Below are 23,303 nucleotides of genomic sequence, written 5' to 3' on the forward strand. Positions count from 1 at the left end.
TCTCTTAAACGATAAAACAAAAGTATTTTGCACAATAAACGATATTCGTGGCTCTTAAGCTCAACCATTCAAAACCACACAAGCTCACAGGTCATACCCCCACAAACTTAGATCAAGTGCTAACCACAACGGAGTCCTATGTATAACTGTGTTTTGACAACTACTTTCTGTTCTCTAATCATCATTCGTATGTCCACAAAAATCGTGTTGTAAATTAATAGCAAAGCAAACCATGCGCGAAATAGCGCATCCCCTACAGGGAAATACCCTCTTAGTCTTTTCGACAATATTTTTTTTTTCATTTTTAACAACATTTATTTTACTTTTTAAATTGTTTGTTAACAAAGATTCGGAAATACAGCATTCACATAAAAATTGTTACAATGAACGTTTTTGTATATGATTGAATTGCTCTGCCACCTAAAACAGCGATGTTAATGTTTACATTGAACGCTAAGATACAGAACCATCTTACAGCAAATATACAGAACTACGGTTACCAATAAGTGATTGAACTTTACAATATGGCACAGATGCCGCAGTCGCTCACAATGTTAAGATATATAAATACATCGGTCCTATTACAATAAAACACAGCTGGTATGCCGTGGTGAAATTACAACAACAAATTTCAAAGATTTAAATTAACATTAACGGACGGTTTTGAAGAGCTGTTACTCAATCTGCTGTTATTTTGTCCCAAAGCACTTTGACTTGATGTTAGTGAACCCGCAGCAGACCAATCTCCGTTTGGTGAGGTCCGCAAACTGGATGTCTGGTTCATCGTCATGGACCTGCTTCGCTCAGAACGTTTTATGGATTGATAACGTTGGCGGACAAGTCCTACAAATGACGGTGCGAAACGTTAAACGAGTATTTATACCTTTCAACAACAATTTTAAACCTATGAAGCAAAACAGAATAAAAATAATATATTTTGTTTTAAATGAGAGCATACAACTGTCAGATATTTTTGAATAAAAACGAACACTATATTGGGTATATAGCCTACCGTTAAAGAAATCCATTGTCCAAGACGCAATATTAAAAATATATGCGGCAAGCAATCGACAAAAGCAGGAACTGAGCATTCGACTACAAGCGCTAACACAGTTTCCGTAACAATTGTTACAAATCCAACTTGCGGGTTTAGTATTTTTATCAAACTTGTTAATTTCGGCGTGATGCTACATTACCGTAAATAGTTTTGTTTTCGACTTCAACTCAGTTACTTACCACTTTGTACTCCATTATTTCGTTTCGATACTTTTGCCATCTGTAATGCACCAAATATTAATTACCGAGTTAATAGAGATATTACATATGCTTTATTTTATCACCTCTCCTAGTACTTGATCCCGAAACTCTTCGATGCTGAGATATTTATTGTATTTCGATTCAAGGTCGTACACGTGCTTATCCAGATTCTTTTGAAAGTTAAGCAGATGTGAACCATACGTATGCTCAATCTTGTCTGTTTAACATAGTAAAATCACATGTATTTGAATGTATGAACTTAATTGCTATAGGCCAAGTTTAGGCTTAGCTGAATTGACTGTGTATCTGTACAACTTACAAGGTAAAGGCGGAAGTGGTACTTTAGATGGTGATATTGGCGCTGGACGGACCTTTCTCTCTGGAATAAAGTAGCGGTTGATTAATTCTTGTTAATTTATCTTTTTTTATTACCTATTAAAATAGAAGCAACTGAGTACTTTGGATATTTATAACAGCTGTACTACTTTTATACTTTTACGCACCCTTTTCCGTCACTCGATAAATTGAACTAACAGTCTTTTATTACCCACTTTAAGTAGTAGCCGCTGTATTCCGATTGTGCATACGAAGGCACCAACTGACACCTACATTGATGATTGACAAACTGTTAGTATTACTTACCAACGGGGTTTCCGAGTTGTATGCCAGACCACTTGGTGAATCTCTGCATCATAAAATCGACGATCTCATACTGGTTGCTTTGTGAGTTGATGGCTTCCAATGTCATCCCGTACGACTCGTTAATGATTGCAATCAAGATGTTAAGAATAATGAAGGCAGACGTGAAGCAAAAGATGAAGTAGAAGATGGGTCCAAATACTCGGTAATGATTGCGCAAATTTTCATACAAAGGTCGGCCTGAAATTTTATAAGTACATAAAAATACTTAAACGTAGGGTGGGGGAGATGGGACAGCTTTTTTAATTTTATCGTCCCGTTTTACAGTAAGGAGGAACGTTTAATAAATTGTAAAACCGTATCCTCACGACTCCTATAGACCGTTGTTAATTGTTTAAAACACGATCAGGATATTTGAATATTATGTGCTAAAGGTGTCCCGTCTACACTCCCACCATACGGCGCCGTATAGCAAACAAGTAGAGTGCATTCCTTTAACCACAATATACAATGATGGGTAATGTGCGTCTCTGGGAGGACATTTAAAATAATGGTTTACCAGATTGGCATCCATGTATTTTAACCACAACAAACTCACCCATCATTGTACCGAACATTGTCTCCACTGATTGAATCACGTTTTTAAAGCCTTCCAGGAAGGGACAGAAAACGAGGTAACTGTGCAAAGTTATGATTATGTGTTAAGTGGTAACTAAGATGAGTATGAAGAAGTAACAACACGCAAACATAACAACGTTTTATATTAAAACACTTCGTTATGGAGTTTACGAAAATTCCCGTGGTGTAATACTGCAATAAATGTAGGATAACCTGTTGCTAACAGTGATCAAATAATTATAATGTTAATATTAGTTAAGAAACTGTTTTTACCCGATGTGTATAAATGCGATGAAGAAAACAAGCGCCATGACGAAGAAACCTGGCCACTGTCGGGCGCTGTTCTTGAGAACCGAAGTCAGCATTCCAATCTTCCGATTAAAGCGAAGCAGTTTTAGAAATCGAATGATTCCAAAGAAAGCAGAGAGTGCGAGGGTCGTCGCCACCATCATGTCGATCGTTGATACTTGTTGGAAATTGACAAACTTTCCTGCAGCAGGTGAGACAAAGATGTGGAAAACAAGGTTAAATTAAAAAAAAATGAAAGACTTTATTGACGGAACAGAAGGGATGATAAATATTTACTTTGAGTAATCTAATTTCATAGCAATTTATTTTTAGGTGCTTACGAAGATTTTTTTTACTGTGAAAATGTACTCACTTTTGTTCTCGTGAAAGATCCGGAGTGTGGAGGCGGAGACGACGAGCTGGAAGATGTAGAGTCCAGTGACTGTCCACTCCATCACGATGATCGAGAAGTCGAAATAATTCCAAGGATCGTTGAAGAGGAGACGACGTTGTCGGAAGATCCGGATGACGAAGTTAATTGTGGTCGTTAGAAGATGCAGGAAGAAAATCACCTGGAGAGGAATCCTTCTTTACAACATGCATTTGTTGCTACATAATTTTAATGCAGCATTTCCGACTTAAGCTGTTTCAAAATGTGAAAAATAGCTGTTTTACTAAGTATATACCTGTATTCATAATACCATCAAATGAGTACTATGAAAACCGTTTTTTAGAATGGCGTAAATGTCAAAAAGGATTCAACGAATGTAATGTACCTCAGTTTACAATTAGGCCTACACCAATTTACCTGAGCGAGTACCATTAGTACACCGTATGCCCCCAGGTATTGGTAGAGTCGGAACGTCATAATAGACTCCATTGTGACAGCTGAACCCACCGGAGGAAATTCTACCACCATAAGAACGCTTGTAAACAAGTTTACGTTCGGGTTGTAAACGGTAAACTCGCAGAATACAGCTCTCGTCTGTTCGTCCACCCACGCGTCTTTATACAAGGCATCCATCACCAACTTTCCTGTCTAGAAAAGAACACAGGAAAATATTAATGGTTGTTCTTTAAAACCGAATAATACACACCTCTTGGCTCGCGAAATCAGCACCTTTTGCACGCACTAAATGTAGAATTGCAACAATATCAAAGTAAGTTGTAACATAAATTGGTATTACTGATACGAGTATAGGAGCTCGTACCAAGGCTTAATTGTTTAAACTCAACTTAAATGTTCATTCAAGAAGGGAATATTCAGTATTGGACTTTCGGTCGAGCGATTCATACCCAAAATATAAGTAAGCACTAATATGTAAAGGCAACATAGGTTAATATATAGGTACCTCTAAATTGACTCCTAATTCTGCAGAGTAACCACCGCCTGGGTACACAGCAAGCGACCCAACAAACGGTACCCCTCTCATTTCCATCCAAGTTTGATGACGCCAAGCCCCTTCGCTCGGGTCTTCGTCAACTTCATCATCAGGGGGTATTGTGATGTTCGGTAGAGGCCGCCACCCAGGAGCGAAACTTCGAGTCTCCTCATCGAAGAATTGGAAGTGACCTCTGCATCGCCGTTGCCCAGCAGCGACCATTGGACACTGATCTGTAATAAAAAAGTACATTAAAGTTTACATCCGTCTCTACGCCCACTTTTGTTTTTTTATTAGAAGTTTAAATTGAAATCAATTAAACAACGGCTTGTCTTTTTTCAATTTAATGTAAATACTTTTTTAACTGTAAGGGTGTTTTAACAACTGTTGTTTTGTGGCTATATCCTGTCTTTCCGTTTAAAATATTTCTTAATCTTTGCTACCGTAATCAAAAAAACAAACAAAGCTATTATTATATTATTATGTGAAATATAATAAACCTATGGCTTTACGACTACATTCGGCCCTAGCCAAGGCGTAGCCATCCACGGTGGTATTTTTGCGACTGATAAAACTTACGTTCGTTCACTCTGATTTGTCGCAATCTTGCCGGTCCGACCCGGTATGATTGCTCATCTGTAAGAAAGCTACGATCTCGCCACGATTTCTTATCACCGTTGTACCAAAGGTTGGGGTAAAGGTTTGGTAGCAGTGTCTGGTTTACGAAGCGGTAAAAATACTCTACCGAAGAAACCTGTAAGCAAATTTTTATTAGAACACAAGGTAGTTACAAAAGTGCTTTTTTTATATTTAAAAAAAAAACGAGACTAAAGCTTAATGTAGATTAATATATTAGGGCGGGGGAAGACAGCACATCTTTAGCACATATAATATCCTGATCCTGTTTTATACAATTAACAACGGCCTGCGAAAGTCGTTTTATAATTCTTTGAATGATCTTTGTTTACAATCAAATTGGATGAGAAAATGAAATAAAAGGGTGTCCCATCTTTGCAACCCTGCTATATTTTCAAAACATTCAAGCAAACTTACTGTGTTTAAACCAAACGTAGAACTTGAAAATGTTTTTTTAATATGATTGTTGATGCTGTGTCCTTTTGAATCACGGTTTCCATGACAAAGGAAAAGAAGAATCATGATATAGAAGAAATATGCAATGACCTATAAAACAGATTTAATTTGTATTGGCTTTCCGGTTACCACTAAAAAACAAACAATAGATCTACTTATTCTGCGTAATCACTGAATAGGCATTGATAACATTATCGACCATACTAACCTCCCAAATAATTTGAGACATGGCCTTCTCTTTTTCTCGAAGTTTTCTTGCTTTTCGCAACTTCTTCTTACTTGGAGGTTTCGGAGGAGCAACTGCTTCCTTTTCCTGCATCTCCGATTCTATGTGCAGAAAAGCAAAATAAGTATATATATCTACGGTTGAAAAAATGTTATTCTATTCTACATAAATAAGGTCCTACAGCGTGACACGACACGGGGCCTGAGATTAAGACCAGAACTGACCCATTACCAGAACACCCAAGTTGCTACCGCATGGACCTAACCAGATGTTTAATAATACCACTTTCCCGATGGTAGGCTACAATGACTTTAATGGTAATGGATGGGAGATCCTCATATGTCAGCTTGGTCAAGGATAGATGCTCACGGCGAGCGATAACTAGCCTACTATTACAGTCATTGTCCACTTCTTACCGATATCATTGGCACATAAGTTGATAAAGTTTCTCTCAGCCTCTCTAACTTCCCTAGCTTCTACCGAATCCAGTGCTTGCTGGTCTGGCTTTTTTACGATGGTAGCCACGAACATGGAAAGCAGAACAACCTGCACGATACACACAAGCGTTAATAAAAGACAACTAAATGCTTCAAAGTGAAATGGAATTGTTTTAAATCAAACAGTGTCATTACTCGTTCGATGCTCTTCGCAATGGATGTAACTAAAACATATTACTCCGTAAATATTAGCATGGACAGCTAAGAACTTATAATTATAGATGATATAGTGGGGTGGGGGAAGATGGGACAACTTTAGCACAAAATATATAAATATCCTGATCGTGTTTTAAACAATTAACAACGGTCTATGAAAGTCGCGAGGACAAGGTTTTATAATTCTTTGAATGTTCTTTGTTCACTACCAGAATATACGAGAAAATAGAATGAAAAGGTGTCCCATCTTCCCCCATCCTACTATACTATTATTATTTGTAATTATAGTTTACACCAGTTTAAAGTAGTTGGATGATAATATTATTATGCGTTATTGGTTTACACAGTTAGGTTATACATTAGGAGGGCTATGGTAATCACCTTAATCGGTTGAACAATGAAGACAGATTGCCAAAATGAAAGCATCATGTTACTAAGCCATCGGTTCGCCTTATCTTTGCCCCATTCGAAACTGTGTATAATAAATATAACTTAGTTAACCTGTAAACTCGTAACGTGGGTGGGCTCTTTGCGTCATTTATTACCTGTACATAATAGAGAAAAACCCTGACAAGATCACAGCCACGGATGTCAATGTCCACGCAATGTAGACACACCAATGGGGCCATTGTGAAGGAGGAACTGGTGCATCTTGTGCACCTATGTTCGGTTTGGCGTTGATTGTACCATCCTCGTTTATCTTGTATACCGCCTCGCATCCGACTAAATCTGACGGTTCGGGCAAAGAAGCCGCATTGCTGTGTGCCTTCACTGAAACATAAGTTATTGAGCATACCAATGCTCTGAATATGTACCAACAGTCGCATATATTCACTTTAAGCCTGTACCACGGGGTATACACACAGATAGATTGCATGCAAAGCGGCAAAAGTGTGGCCACAAGCATGTGGAAAGCACAAGTCACCCCCTTTCTAAATTTTCGTCGGTTCAAGCTGATAAACACGGTCTTAAACAAAATAAGAAACAATCACCCACAAAGTAACATACATGGTAACTCATAGGCTGGCATGAGGTGTATGAACACATGTGTCATAACGACTGTTGTTTTCAAGCCACGCGAGAATAAAGTAAGTTACATTCATTCATACAAAGTAAAATACCTTTTTTGTTAAACTTGTTAACTTGTTGTCTTAGAGCTTCTTTCTCTTCCTTATCGATACGAGATTGTTCTTTTGTTTTTGATTTTTTAAACAGCAGCATCACAATGGTAGTGACCGGTACAACCATCAACGTACTGCAGAAACTTGTCCATATTTGAAGCGGGGATATGCTGGAACGTACGTTTTAACACGAATTAGCGGCGACGTTATTTTCTTTCCCGCGCCTAGCAACACTTAGAACATCTTATCATAAACAGCAACTTTCTACCTCGGACTCACTTTAATTTAGGCCTTATAGGAGCCAATTTTAATGGTCCTATATGTGTAAATCCTATATTAAACAGTTAAAAAAATTATATGTGTAAGTCCTATATTAAACAGTTAAAAAATATATATGCGTAAGTCCCATATTAAATTGTTTAATTACTATGTGCCATGGCAGCTTTCTTAACACTCACGTAAACGGCCCAACTTTTAAGCCAGTCGTTCCGGTTTTAGCAGAACTAGAACCTCGCTCAAAGAACATGGCGTTCGCTATCATTGTCATGAAAAGCAGTGCTGCACAACATGATAATCTCTGCGTTCGTGTGAAGTTAGACTTGGTTGGTCGGTAAAAAAGCTGGAAACACAATGAAATTAAAATTCTGTACTAATACGAAACATCATACAAACCTATAAGCTGAGGTTTACTAATAATTTGCTAACAGTTCACTATCGGTTAAAAGTAGTAGCATAAAACAGATATTTAGCTAATGCTATACTATTGTGGGTGTCCTGCTACCATTGTGAGCCTATGTGTCCTTGGTCACAATACTTAACGGCAATTGCTCCAACGCAATGGTCACTAAGGGGTTGTCAAAATTATCAGTCGCACATAAAAAAAGAAAAACAATCACCCACAAAGTAACATACGTATGGTTACTCGTAACACAAGGTGTATGAATCAGAACACTCGTTTTTAACGACTGTTGTTTTCCGGCCACACGCGAGGATAAAGTAGGTCACATTCATTTCATTCATTCTAATCATACCGATATCCACAAATGATCTTCGGTAAACTTTTGAGTTGTTGTGGATACGAAAAGTCGATGAAAGGTAGACATGTTCTCCGGGGTGGCGACCGGTAGGACTCTGTCTACTTTACCATCGTCGTGATCAACAGCCAGCCATTGGTCGGAGATAAAAAAGAATCTGTGCGAAGAAAAAATTAACAGTTTTACCTACATTATATTAACTTGCACTTTTCATATATAGTACGTAATATCCAAACATCCTGATTCCTGATCGTTTAAAACAGTTAACAACGGCCTATGTGAGTCGTGAGTATAGTTTTATAATTCATTGAAAGTTCTTTGCTTACATCCAAACGCGTCGAGAAAATAGAATAAAAAGATGTTCCATCTTTCCCCGCAATACTTTATTGAATATATCATCTAAGACCGGTAATAATATCTAACAAGCGCAATAACGGCTAACATCTGTTATGCAGAAACCTGTGTTCCGTTTTCATAACTGGCTTTTGTATTAGTGATATTTCACATAGAAATTGTCAGTTAAAATAAATCAGTTGATTTGCAAACATATTTTACCACCAGCAGTGTTCACCTTTTCCCAGTCCGTACGTCCTGTACAACAACTTGATCCAAATACCAACTTCTCATATCACCTTTGCCATTGTTGTCATGCCATATATGTAAATGCGTAAGTGGGCCCAAACATTTGGGTTCACGAAGAAGAAAATGTACAACACTGCTCCGCGTGTATGGATTCTGTAATGAAGTTTAACTAAAAACTCGAAAGAAACAACAAAAAATCGATAGCAAACTTAAACATTATATGTATTATGCGGCAATGTCTTAAAACTTTACTATTTTAGTACATAGCTTTCCTACTTGTGTTTCGTGCGTTGCTAGCCTTCTAACTTTACTCTTTCCATTTTCCCCGAATATGATGCACGAAACTTGGGATTGGGTCGCAGCATTGCGGCTGTGTCCAGTGAAGACTGTTACTTGGTAAAGGTAGCGATCTTCTTTGCGGTTGTCCACCGTAGATTTCAAACTCCACTGTAAAGTAATTCTCATGCAAATGAAAGAGTTACGTATGTTGTAAATCGTAAGTGGGCACGAGGTGTATATAATAGGAAACGACGTGCGTAACACTATCGTTGGTCTGTAAGGTAGTTACGTATGTGGTAAATCGTAAGCGGACACGAGGTGTATAGAAATGTGAAAATGAGTGTAAGACTATTGTTGCTCCCGCATGCAGGAACTATATTGATCCATTCACGTTTTAAAAAGTCAAATCCACATTTACAGAAAATATGTGAGTAGATAAAAAATGGTATAAAACAAGCATACTTCCTACGTGGCCTGTATAAACTATAATATTAATGGCACCAACCTTTTGTGCGTCGCGCCTGTCCATTCTGGTCGTCCATATCAGCATAAGTATATATATACACACCAGTGCTATTACTGTGGAGAATACAGCAGGGTTATCTGCTATGTTAACTTTTGCCCACACCGTAGCAAAGTTGATGGTGTTCGGTGGAACGAAGAACTCTGCGCTGAAAATGGACGTCGGACTCAACTTCGTGCAAACACACTCCGTAACTTCTGGGGTGCTGCGTTCGTCAACCTACGTGGTAATTTGGTATTGTAGGTGGTAAATAGTTAAATCCATTGTTACAGTATAATTACTACATACAACAGCATAAAATGTGTATATCGACGGCGGTTCCAAGTCAACCTGAAATTTATTAATAATTCTCCCCAAGAACCCCTTTCTATAATTCTTTACCACAAACTCCCTTTGAGTAGGAAACTTTATTAATTAAAATCTCCAACCTGGTCACGAATTGGTTGTTTAAATTGTCAATTGTCAGGTGTTTCAAAACATAAACATCGACAAAGTTACATACGTGGTAACTCGTAAGCGGGCACGAGGTGTTTTAAACCAAACATCCGTGTTGTAACGACTGCCGTCGCAACACGAGGGTAAATAAGTTACATTTATTCATTTAAAATATTAGAGATAACATAGGTAGAGAATAATTTGGATAATCTAATTGAACATACTAAGCATCCATCACCAGTCCATGCTTTTGTCTTCTCATCAAACCTTCTACACCCAGGAGTAGCAATTAGGATGTGATAAGTTGTGGAGTTGATAAACTCAACTGATCTTCGCCGTCTTACTCTACTATGATCGGTTGACGAAATATTCACTAAAACAATGATTTGTGTTCAACGAAAGTATAGTTTATTCCAAAGCAAAGACGATTAATTTTCTTAAAGCTTTTCATATAATTAAAGTAGATTGTTTTAGTTGATATTTTATCTAAGTGATGCCCCTCCCAAATTATGTGCCCGTCCTTTTTCCTTTATCTGTCTGGCATTTGTCGGTCATTCATCCTTAAAAGTGGTTGTGATATGAGAATGCGTCAATAAACCCTATTAGACTTAATACAGTTTATCCCAAAAGCTATTCTTACAATGATCTCGGACACCAATGTAGAAGACCCCGACTCCTCCGACGTCCTCCTCCTTGATGAAGATCTTGAACAAATCCTCATCACCATCGACTTGCCAGATTTTTTTAGGAAGTCGAAACTTGTGGTCGAAGATTTTGTCAGTAGGCTTTGATCCGTGGCGAATATAGACATCAAATTTCGCCCTTGATAAAAAAATCAATATTTTAGAGTTAAGTTTGATAACACATAACAAATTAACATAAGAAGCTGTTAACTGTATATACTACAAAATATTTATAAAGTACAATCAAGTATTTACAAAGCATATTTATGCATCATGGAGTCTCTGTATGACAGTGTAAATACGAAAATGTTCACAATATACTATATACCAAGTCTTTGGTAAAACTGTGCGACGTAGTATGTGTACATGTGTAGTGGTTAATGAGTCAAAACATAGATTATCCAAACTGAATTATCAAAAACGGTTGTTTCGTGTCGAAGGTATGACTGGCTCGTTCATTATGTCCTATGCATCACGCACTATGACTTTAATACACCTGTTACCCCATGGCCCAAAGTCACTTACCTTCTGTCGTGTGGTTCAAGCAGTATAAGAATGGCGTTGTTCTTCGATATGACTTCAAACTTACTAATAGAGAGACCTGTATCGTTAATGGAACGAACCACAGTGACCATGTCTCTTGCTGGATCGAATTTGCTTGGTATGGAGACCCCGACGCCACCGTTACTGCTTCCTGTAAGCAGCTTTTATATAGATTTCTATTGCAACAGTGTTAAACTTCGATATATATTTTGTAAAATTTGTTATTTAGTAGGTTGAGGCACAATGAACAGTAACATACCATACTTTCTAACCTATTTTTTAAAATAATAAACATAGCAGCTTTAGAGTTGTAAGAATAAGGTTATATAATTCTAGAAATATTCTTTGTTTACTACCAAATGGGACGTTAAAAAAAATGCAATTACGGCGATTCTTAACCCAGCATGCTAAACCAATATTTAACCTAATTTTTTCGTACCATCACCAGACATATTTGCTCCACTGTTCTCAGTCATTCCTCCTATTTTTAGCATTGTAACAGGAGAATTAATGAACGCAGCGTCATCCCCAAATCCAAAGGGGTTATCCTTAAACGCAGTCACCTGTCAAAAAAGTTTTTTTTTTTTTATGAAATAGAATTTAAATCTGTGGAATGCTGTAGCCTATGTGTGCAATTACCATCATTTTTATTTAAATTTCTATTTAACTTAGATTTAGTTTATTTAGAGGAAAACCAAAAACACATCGTAATATTAATTACAAAAACTAATCATTAAATACGCTTTAGAAACAATTTATACGAATTGTTATATAGTGTCCTGGGGTAAGATGGGACACATTTAACGTATAAAATTCAAAAATCCATATCGTGTTTTAAACAACTACCAACGTCCGGCAGGATACAGTTTTATAATTTTTGAATGTTCTTTGTTAACTACTAAATGGGACGTGAAAATAGAATAGAAAGGTATCCCATCTTCCCCCATCGTACTTTATATAGGATAAAGATATACCTGCATATCCACTGGTTCAGTTATATTTGATGCGTTTCTACCAAGCAATGCTGTAGCATCAGGTAATTTCAATGACGTTCCACTGTCTGTTGCAAATGTTTTATCTTTTAGAGAAGCAGGTGAAGTTTTCTCCAGCTGCAAGGCACATATATACACCATGAGTAAAGTAGAATATTAAAGCATAAAGAAACAAGCTGAAAACGTCAATGTAGTATGAATGTTAGATAGCACAAATGGCTTAAATGCTACACATGTTTTACACCTTCTTGATATTTTTCCAGGATACCACTATTTATTAAGCTTTCAACTAACTTTCATTTCGAGTCTATCGCTGCTGACGTCAACAGGTTGTTCCCCTTCCATCTGCTTTCCCAGCAACGCGTTAGCTGTGCTTGATATCGCCTCTAGTGCATCTCCCACCACATCTTGTGACTACGAAAATATCATTAAATAAAAGCAAAAACAGGTACTGAGCCGATCGGAATCATTTCTCAAAGTTTCTGTTTAAATAGGTTTGTTAGAAATATATATTTTAGGCGACACTCACTCCTAGAGCACTCCTGCGGACTCTTCTCTTCTCTTGTTTCAATCTCCTTCTGTTGTAATATTCATGCTCTTCAGGTGAAAGATCCTCCTGATCAAGAGTGGAGTAATCAACATCCGAACTCTGCATCATTTGACTCTGAAGCTCGCTCATGTCGGTCTCGGAAGCCTGGATGACAACAATATGAGCGCTTAAACAAAATTTAAAGCTAACATATATCAATACCAGTTTATTATTTAACATACTATGCATAGGCCTACCACGGGCTATACACTTGCGCGAACAAACGCTGCCCCGAACACCTCAAAAAGAATCGTAAACATCGTTACCTTGGCAACACTTCCCAGCGAACCAACGATATTTGACGCAGCTGACGTCACATCCTCTTTGGTCGATTCCTCTGAAAACGAAGAGAGGCTCCCCGCCATATGCCGCACGGTGTTGCTCGCACGTTGCTGTATTGCATTTATTACGATTTATTCTTGTTTTATTAAATCTATGATAATTATTATACGTGTTCATTCATTACAGCTGTGCTCTCTTGTTTTTCTCTGCATGGCGTTATAAACGGCTATCCTACTTCGCACCATATGTACTATAGACAATAGATGCACAATCACAGAGCATCTTGCAGGGTATCAAGAATAATGATTATAAGAGGATTGGTCGGAAGAAATCACCTGAGCTGCTGGTTCAATTTCGTCAGTTCTCTCTGTGATTGACGTCATAGCACTCGTCATTTGTTGCAGATTGTCAAGTGACGTAATACCACTCGAGGCAGTAGAGAGAGCGTTGACTATGTCAGACCGAAGCTGGAAAGTATAACGCAAAAAAGGAAAGAAATAAAACAACTTTTCTTGCAGACGATTGTTCATTTTTTCTTACATGTCTTTTTTCCTCTCTAGATATCCCACCAACCGTACCGTTTCTGGTTCTGTTCTCATAGGCGACCGTCGTCATGTAAACAGTGGTTGGAGCAACAGTCGTAACCCATGCAACAGTCGTCTGGTTGCCGAAGATTGATTCGCTTACGTCATCATCCATATTAATGAGAGATGCTATTTGTTGGGGAAAAAGGTTTTGTACAGGTTTTACGTGGGTTTATTACTTGAACAGCTTTAGTCTGTTTTATATAATGAAACATAAATGAATAAGAAATAAAAGAATAAAACCCATTATAACTAGGGTGTTCTGTTTCGCACACCTCGTGCCAGCTTATATACGGGTTACCACGTATGTAACTTTGTCGGTGTGTTTTTCTGAATGACTGACATTTTAGATGACCCATTAGTGAGCACAGTTGAGTGTCTTGTCCAAAGCCACATACGCCCACTACTAACCACTGTGCTAAGGCGCCGAATATGATAATTCGCATTACTGGCATTAAGAGGAAAGGTACAACTGTTGCTGTATTCTTGATGATTTATACTGCGTTTAAAGGTGAGAAAAAAATAGACTTCTGTGACGTTTCAGGTTTCAATCTATATTAAAAAGTCTATTACTTAACGTATATTAAACTCACATATAGACTGCACAAGCTGGGCTGCAGCTTTGCTGTTACCGGTGTCGGATAAAATAGCAAGCTTGCTTCCGTTACCGCTCGTGATGCCAGATAAGGTAGACCCCATGTTCGTTGAACTTGGAGCAGCGATCTATGGGTGTAGATGGTGTTAAATATTGAAAAAAACGGGGGGGGGGGCGAAAAAGACAATATAGGTCGTCTAAGCGTGATGACCTATAGTGCAGTAATGTACAAAACAAGGGGAATTTTTCACCACCCAGCTTGGTATTAGAGAAAGTTCAGTTTGGATTTTAGTACTTATGTTTATATTATTATAAACGAGCCGTAGCAAAATTAGTTTAAAGAGGGAAATTAGATTGAATATCGACTAAAATGGTCCATAGGATAAAAAAGTTGGAAACTACTGAACCAGTGGAAAGTGTGTACACTGAGTAACAAGTTTGTTTTGAAAATAGACCGGAAAACATTAATATAGCAGGGTGGGGGAAGATGGGACATCTTTCATTTTGTTTTCTTATCCGATTTGGTAGTAAACAAAGTACATTCAACAAATTAGAAAACCATATCATCAGGACTTTCATAGACCCTTGTTAATTATTCAAAACACGATCAGGATATTTGGATATTATGTGCTAAAGGTGTTCCATCTTACTCCACAGTACAATATGAAGGACAATTTTTCGCTGACTTGTACGATTAAACTAAAACACAGCTCTTGCCTGCAAATATATAATGTTGGAAAGCGCACATTCGCCGTATGAGTCGCACACCTGAGCAATTACAGAAACGAAAAAATTGTTTCCTGGATCACCCAAAGCCATTGAAATACCTACATAGGAAAATATTTAGTTCAAAGCATACAGGGGATTTAAACGCGTATACTACCGGGCGTTGTTTGGACGTTTCCAAAATACAGTAGAAGGCCTTTGGTTTGATTGCCCTGTGGTACAGTGGTGAACTTGTATGTGAGGCTTGTTTTAGGAGCTTTACCGCCCTCTTCAGGGTAATTCAAGAGCTCTCCTTCGTCTTTCCACTCGCTACACGTGAATACCACCTTCGGCGCAAAATATGAGTTAAGGGACGATTCGGTTCTTATTTTTTACATTAATTTTTATGGCTGATTGTGGTTTTAATGGAGAAAACAGTAATTTCAGAATTTTTCGTGAAATAGGGCAGCAACAGTGGGGGACTTAATTTTAAAATTTCTACAACGTCAATACAAATATTGTTTCGTACAAAAATAGCGGGAAATTGACCGCTATTGGTGATGACACTTTATTCTGACGAACCTTATAAACCATGCAAACTTATTTTACAAAACATATAGAACAACAGAGGCCGACGACAATATGCGTAATATTATAAGAATTGTTACTTAAAGGGTAAAACTTCAAGCACTGCGAGTGTACGACAAATAAAGCTGAACACTTATAGTAAATCCCACCTCGTCTACGACCGCTCCACCCCTGTAAAACAACCTCTGATAGTGAATTACACTGGATTCGTATATAAGCTCTGCATCATGGGAGTCCTTGTTACGATCGAATAAAACGCAAGCCGCTGCCTCGGGATTATAGGAAAAGGATAGACACATGAATTCCCTGCAAAAAATCGGAAAGTTTAGGATTGTAAAGTACAACGTATTAATTTAAGTTGCTGTAATTGGTTTAACAACAACGAATTTGTTTCTATATGTAAAAGTATACAAGCTGAACTCCAGGAAATGTATAGGAATTGCGTGTATGACGTCATAGTTAACAAAAAAGGATAAAGCAAATTTGTAATATATTATTTGCATTTGGTATAAATTTCTTAAGATACAAAAATGGAGGATTTTAATGTTCGTCTAACTGAAGCAGCGAACAGAAATTTTCAAGACCAGCTTCCGGATGTTTGCAGAAGGTTTCATGAGATGCTCACAAAAGAAGATTTTTCTCCAGACGCTCTCGCCAAAGTTCGCAGCTTTATTAAGGAGAGTTGTAAAAGAATCGTGGAAGAAGTGAGAGAGAAAAGAGAACGGAAACGAGAGAATAACGAGAAAAAAGCATCCGAAAGCGACGAAGAGCAATATTACACACCTATGAACTCTGACGGGGAGGACTCCAGTGAGCCACCGAAAAAGAAGCAAAAAAAGACAAAATTTATGACGCCACGGAAAGTTAGAAGCAAAACTAAATGCGATGATGAAGGTAGTGATAGCGATGATGACGTAACGACGGAACTCGAGTCAAACCCTCACATAAATCGGATGATTGACGTTTTGAAACCGGAATTAAGATCAGTGGTTGAATGTTGCAACACTGTGCGAGCATGGGTGCAGTTACAGGTAATTGGGGGCAAATATATTGTCTATTATTATATCGGTGGTCTATCACTATAGTACAAGTGTACCCGTCTCTTAACTAGAGGATATCGGTTCGAGACTCAACGCTGCCACCGTTGTAGGCGTGTCTATATTAACCTGAACTACGGTATAATAACAGCTGTAGATGTCCCGACACACACCGATAAATAAGTGACCTTCACATTGAATTACAAATGACAGTCACGTTGCAACCAAAGAGTCACATGTCACATCAATAGGATTTTTTAAATTTATGTGTTTGTCTTCTTCGCATCATAATGTAAAAAAACAAATATAGTAGGGTGGGGAAGATGAAACACCTTTTTATTCTATTTTCTCGTCCCATGTTGTTGTTAACAAATAATATTCGAAGATTTATAAAATCATACCTTCCATAGTGTGCTTAAGCTTTCCCATCCCCCCACCACACTACTTTATTTGTTTTACCATATATTATTACAGGTTCCTGAAATGCAAGACGGAAATAACTTCGGTGTCGAAGTACAAGGTGAAGTGCTTGAGGAGGTCCGTCGTGTGGAATCAGGAAGCCAGGCTTTTATGGAAGCACTGTCACTGTACTACCTCGCTCGCGCCGAAGTCGCCGGTAAATTCGCCAAGCATACCGGAATACAAGACTACGTGTACGCCCTACAGGAACTCGACGTCAAAGAATTTCACAGCCTACGATTGATTGTTCGTGAAGTAAGGAATTCTTGCGTCACAATGCTCGACATGTTAAATAAAAACATGGACAAAATCTTAACGCCAAGGTCGAATACTGGAAATATGCTGGTGTGCTAATAAACTGAACCATTTCAAAACTTTGTCTTGTCGCAAAAATTCTTAGTTTTTATTCATGCTCCAAGATGTGTAGTATAGTAGGGTGGTGGAAGATGGCACAACTTTTAAAACTATTTTCTCGTACCATATGTTAGTAAACAAAGAACTTTCAAAGATTTATAAAACCATATCCTTACGACTTCCATAGACTGTTGTTAATTGTTTAAAACACGATCAGAATATTAGGATATTATGTGCGTATATATATCTATATGGATATGGATATTATGTTATTATGTGCTAAAGGTGTGCCGTCTGCCCCGCCCTACTATAATTCTTCTTTTTTCAACCCTATAGCTTTAAAACCCGTTTCGTCTCATTCCTATGAACTGTAAACTCCTTTAATGCCGGTATTGGAAATTCGGTCCAAATTTGAATACGACTACAAAAAATATGTGCAACAGATTAATAGGTTCGGAACACCGCTAACAGCCATTATTTCCAAGTATAAAAGGTAAACATACCTCGTAAGACAACAATATTCACTGCATTTGTCAGTAGTCGCATTTGAAAGTATCTTCTTGTGTAAAACACCGAATAAGTTTTGGTTCGGCATGGCGATGAAGGAGTGGCAATTACCTTTAAAGAAAATAAGGTTGTGCATTACTGTAGTTTATTGGAATGGTAATCAAAAACGATTGTTTAAATAATCTAATTATCCATAGGTTGTAAACCACTGATTTAAACAAATAGTAGAAAAGAGAGCATAGCTCTAATGAAAGAGCACGAAGTGCACAATGTAAATGGGAAAGTTATTACGTATTATACAGCAAAAAGATCATATTGAAAGTCTGTTTTTGCATTGAAGATGTATTGGACTGTATTAGTTGATTTTGTTCTGGGCATAAGTTGTCAAATAATGTCGTAATTTCCTGTAAGGAAACGCCTTATTGCCTCTTTATTCACGTAAATAGGCGAATTGAGCTTTCCAGTATCATTATTTTTCTTGTGCGTGTTTTATGACATGTATATGTGATTATGACCTATACGCCTTCGCGCCATTTAAAAAATTCAACAAACCAATATCATTAGATTGGACACACCTTATACAAAAAAACAAACAATCCTAGTTGGCATGCTTTAAAATATTCATTTGTACCAACCTATTGATTCAGCAGTCTGACAGATTCCATCCCTTGGAGGTAAGTTGGTGAGAAAAACAAAGTCGGAGTAACTGAAGACTCTTCCATCCAAGCCATCCATTGAAATATTCATTCGAAGAATAAAGCGCTTGCCACCGTTGAGTGTGTGCTTGTTCAGAACAACTATGGGTGTATCGGAACCAGTCGTGGTCGAGTTTTCCCAGTCAAACTAAAATGTTAACACTTAGATAGCTGGTGTACCGGTGTCCCTCTACTTTTTGGGAATGTTCATTTTAAAACTGGTTAACAGGTTAAAGATCATAGCGACGTGGATGTGCTGGTTTAATTAAGTCACTATTGTAAGAACAACCAGTGAAATACTTACTACTTTATTGGGTATTTTATGTGGGGGCACAAGACGTCGACGCTTAATGTGTATTACGAGTATTTTGTTACACAGCACCAGGCACATATGGTAGGGCATTAATATGCAGTTGCCCAGTGTTTAGTTATAACGTGAGCGCAATACACCAGACATACATGGTGTACTCACATCCATACACACCATGCGCTCTGTTGCGCTGTAAAATGTGTGGTTTCTTATAAGCACACTGATACATATACTTGTTAACATCAAGACATTTTGTATTTATTGCAAGACTAAGATAAGTTTTCTCTAATTTGTAGACCACATAACTTACCACCTCCACGAGCGACACTCGTTCTTCTGTTTCAGTCATCGGTGCAACAGTGGCTGTCATATAAAGTTAGAATGACAAGATTAAGTTACCGTTTAGTATAAAAGGCGTAGGTTTTGTATAGAATACTTTTTAAATTGATATTTATTATCTTACTGTTGTTTTACATGTATATAACAACCATTGTTTTGAATATACCTTGGGTGATAGGCGGAGGTAAAGTAGGTTCTTCACCAGTGGATGATAACCCTCCGCCCACTTGACCATGAGGTACAACTTCAAATAGTCGCCATTTGTACGTGGGGTTCCGCTGCAGCTTGCAGTTGCCGCATACAGCGCGTAATGCAAGCGCTTGGGTCGGATTCATCTTGAACTTACAGTTGTCCACGCAACTGCAAACGATTTATGAGTGAATAAATAAACAGGTATCACATTAGTTGCATTGATGAATTTAGTAAAACCAAAGCAATAACCAAAAAAAGAAAACGGATCCCCTGCTCGGTTTTATCGGACGAGTCAGGCTATTAAGGTAGATGTATCCGTGATAAGAACTGTTGTTAAAAGGCACAATATTTTTTTGGTTAGAATCAGACCCTACTTGATGTGGAAATCAGGAGGATCTCCCTCTTTGACTGTGATCTGTTGCTTGAACTCGTTGGAACGGGATCCCTTTCTCACAACGACTCGAAACTCATATTGCTTGTAAAGGTGCAAAAGGCTTGTGTTAAGGCTGAACACACCAGGTTGTGTGAATGTTACTTGGTTCATGTCTTCTATGCAGCTACCAGCACTTAACGGGAGAAATCTGGAAGTGGCAAAGAATAATTGTTTGAATTGTGAGCCTTGCTTAAAAAAACAACAACAAAGTTATATACATTCTAATTGGCACACGTAATTTGGCTAAAATAGTCGCTGCCCTGCCATGCGAAAATAAATACCTTTTTCTGAGCCAGGCTGCATCTTAAGATAACCATATACTATTGGATGGCAGGTGTATGTATTGTTACATTATTTTATCTGTGATCCGCAAAATGATTACAAAGCCCCCGTGATTCCTACTTACCGATCATCAGTGTAGTTTTTGCAGAACCATGTGAATTCAAGTCGGTTTCGCTCTTCTCCAAGAACATCTGGATCATACGATTCACTCAGGCTGTCCCACGTAACGATTCGTTTTGCACCGACTGTGCGCATACCACCGCCTCTGTGATTAGAAGATACGGATATTTACCATGCATGATTGATACATACATATCTTGCCCAATGTTGCATTTTATAAACAAAAATATGAAAAAATACTCACTAAGCTACATAATAACGTATGAAGTTACCTTCTATACACAATTAAAAATAGTTTCAGTAAGAAAGAGGTGATGCTTGGATTTAGAACTAGTAGCATGATTTTTTTGTGACCACTATAAAGTTGTACCGAATAAAGTGACCAAAATATAAAAGTTTGGTACATACAAATAAAGAGTCTATATTTCACTACATACGTTACCACACCCAAAGACCACATTATGTCTATAGTTCTAATTTTTCAATTTTCGCTAACCTGATTTTTGCAACAAGTGGGGATGGTCCAACAAGAAGATAGATTGAGTCATCATCTTGCAAGTCATGTTCTTCATCTAGTAATTCGATTTTCACGGAAATCTTATACAATCCAGTTGCGAATGTCAGCGATGGGACGAGTATCTCTGAACCGACAGCCCTCAGTGGGAATTGATTGATCTGAGTTTTGTGGTCCGCTGATAGGAAGGAAACACAGTTCGTAAAATAAACATTTTTGTTTGTTCAGTAGACTCTTTATTATTAAAAACACGAGTATTAGAGCAATAACTATACATAAAAAGATAAAAAAAGCAATTACAGTTAAAATTTTAAATTGCATGCAGTGATTATAAAAATTTAAAAAAATAATTTAAAAAGAAAAAATGTATAAACAAATTACGTAAGTAAATAAACATCACAACAACGCATACCTGCATAACTGATTGCGTTCCATTCAAATCGAACACCAGGAAAGTTATTGCAGATAATTAGAGGAGTGGCAGACAACAGAAGTTTGCTGGATTTGAATATTTTCTTTGGTTCAATTTTGATCTAAAAATACAAGAATAAAAGAGTCAATAAAATCAAGAAAAAAATGACTAAGGGTGTTACAGAAATTAGATGCTTATTTATTTTTACCACTGAGTATGTCTAACTGATTGGAGAAAGTGTGTATTGATGATAAACAAGTGTTATACAGATCCATCAACAGAAACAGCCCATTGGAAACATAACATAATTTTAAGTGTATCGCACCAAGCCTATATTAATAAATTGTTCAACTATATAGAGTTACAAACTATATACAAAGTATATTTCTTCATTTCTAAAAAACCATTTCATTCAACAAACATGTTTTAAAACATAAATTTTTTAAAGAATGTTAAATAATATGAACCTTTCCCTCATCTTCTATATTAATGGATGGATATATGCATCCCCTCTCATTGATTGCTATGTCAAGTTTGCTAACTTCATATGAGTTTCCGTCAGTAACGTTTGCCACAACTTCAAACACTGTTTCCATGTCGTAATCGTGTCTGATGATAAATATCTTATGACAGGGGTTCTTAAACTTTTTAAAGCACGCCCCCCAATGAAGATCTCAACAAACTTGCGTCCCCCCTTTTTTTGTTAAGTTACCACAGTGGTGTTCAATTAATTTCAGCCATGATCCACCACAGCCAAACCTGACATATCGAACATGCTTTAAACCGCATCCCCTTGGTTGAGTGTATCTGTATAATTGCGTAAAATACTTTATCGCGATCAACGCAGGAGTGAAATCAAATAACTGTTCAGTTTACGTTATAGTTAAACCTTATATTTAGCATTTTTTTCTTAGCCAGGTAGACTGTTTGTTACGAAATAGTAGGGATTCATTGCATCATAATAGCGATTGTTTTGCCTGGCAATTAATTACGACATAACAGCAATTCACATGGCGATTATTTGCGTCATAATAGGGATTGACACCTCATCATTTAGCTTGTGTAAGAGGTTTAAAAACAGGCCTAAATGTTTGCTTTTTTAATTTAACTTTTACCTGATGCGTCGTGTTTTAGCCTTTTGAACACCACTGTTATAACACTTTATTTTATAGTTTATCGCGCCCCCCCCAGTTTAAGAACCACTGTCTTATGAGTTCGTTATTGTATACATGAACAATTTGTTACTGTTTAAGAATTTCCAATCTATTGCAATTGTAGGATAGACAAAAACACAAGGAACACTTTACTACAAAAATGATTACTTTTATATGGTGAAAAAAAAACAAACTATTGTATTGTAACTTACTTTATTCTTGCATGACCGGAAAACGACACTCGTTGTAACACGGGTTTAACACCTCGTGTCAGCTTACAAGTTACCATGTGTGTTACTTTGTGGGTAATTATTATTTTGAATTTTTTCATTTTTTTATGTATGGCTGATAATTTTGACAACTCATTAGTAACCACTGGGTTGGAGCAATTGCCTTAGTTTTTAGCTATTAGGATTTGATAGAGTCATAAAAATTAAAGGTAACTTTTTTGTGTTTATTCTAAAAGTGCTTGCTAAGGTGTTACAGACACCCTTTCAGAAGTCAACGAGTTGGTATGTCAGTTTATATGAAATCGCTGAAGTTTTTTTACAGTATTGAGATACGTTGACATAATAAACTTTTATATGAAATCGCTGAAGTTTTTTACTTTCAGTATTGAGATACGTTGACATAATAAACTTACGCAATAGTTATCTGGTTCATATTGTTGTTTGGATCTGCATTTATGATGGTACAGTTTTCATCAGCACTGTTATCACACAGGTATGAACAGTTGGTGTTAAGTATAGAGTGGTAAGCATACAAGTTGGGGATCCTTAGAGTCGACTGCAGCATGCAGCTGCAC

At 37.3% G+C, this 23,303-nt stretch overlaps 1 protein-coding gene across 1 annotated transcript; it reads right to left on the reverse strand.

Moving 5' to 3' along the window:
* Positions 1-197: 197 nt before the first annotated feature.
* LOC100175984 (polycystic kidney disease protein 1-like 2) lies at positions 198-23,261 on the reverse strand. The gene is made up of 46 exons (XM_026840649.1): positions 23,142-23,261; positions 21,812-21,953; positions 21,345-21,465; positions 20,915-21,110; positions 20,423-20,563; positions 19,958-20,164; positions 19,558-19,751; positions 19,363-19,415; positions 18,683-18,890; positions 18,044-18,158; positions 15,840-15,996; positions 15,281-15,449; positions 15,115-15,224; positions 14,396-14,525; positions 13,759-13,931; positions 13,554-13,685; positions 13,203-13,328; positions 12,877-13,041; positions 12,642-12,761; positions 12,330-12,464; positions 11,795-11,918; positions 11,338-11,506; positions 10,770-10,951; positions 10,354-10,502; positions 9,677-9,913; positions 9,169-9,339; positions 8,882-9,045; positions 8,308-8,467; positions 7,735-7,895; positions 7,277-7,446; positions 6,701-6,926; positions 6,537-6,627; positions 5,919-6,048; positions 5,485-5,603; positions 5,238-5,366; positions 4,764-4,938; positions 4,155-4,417; positions 3,611-3,841; positions 3,176-3,374; positions 2,788-3,004; positions 2,495-2,574; positions 1,900-2,136; positions 1,577-1,636; positions 1,341-1,474; positions 1,237-1,276; positions 198-843 (listed from the first exon to the last, which is right to left on the reverse strand). Exons 1-46 carry the CDS (start codon positions 23,159-23,161, stop codon positions 632-634), a joined length of 7,044 nt encoding a protein of 2,347 aa, XP_026696450.1. The 5' UTR covers positions 23,162-23,261; the 3' UTR covers positions 198-631.
* Positions 23,262-23,303: the final 42 nt, after the last annotated feature.

The sequence above is a fragment of the Ciona intestinalis genome, chromosome 2, assembly GCF_000224145.3.
Source record: "Ciona intestinalis chromosome 2, KH, whole genome shotgun sequence".
NCBI classification, from domain to species: domain Eukaryota; kingdom Metazoa; phylum Chordata; class Ascidiacea; order Phlebobranchia; family Cionidae; genus Ciona; species Ciona intestinalis.

What these genes read in the sequence shown, in the direction of transcription:
- LOC100175984 (XM_026840649.1), bottom strand. Translation starts at nt 23,161, where the DNA reads ATGAACCAGATAACTATTGC. An exon ending in CCTCCTGATTTCCACATCAA is followed by an intron (nt 19,752 to 19,957) that starts GTAGGGTCTGAT and finishes AATCGTTTGCAG; the next exon opens with TTGCGTGGACAACTGTAAGT. An exon ending in TCCGCAGGAGTGCTCTAGGA is followed by an intron (nt 12,762 to 12,876) that starts GTGAGTGTCGCC and finishes ATATTTTCGTAG; the next exon opens with TCACAAGATGTGGTGGGAGA.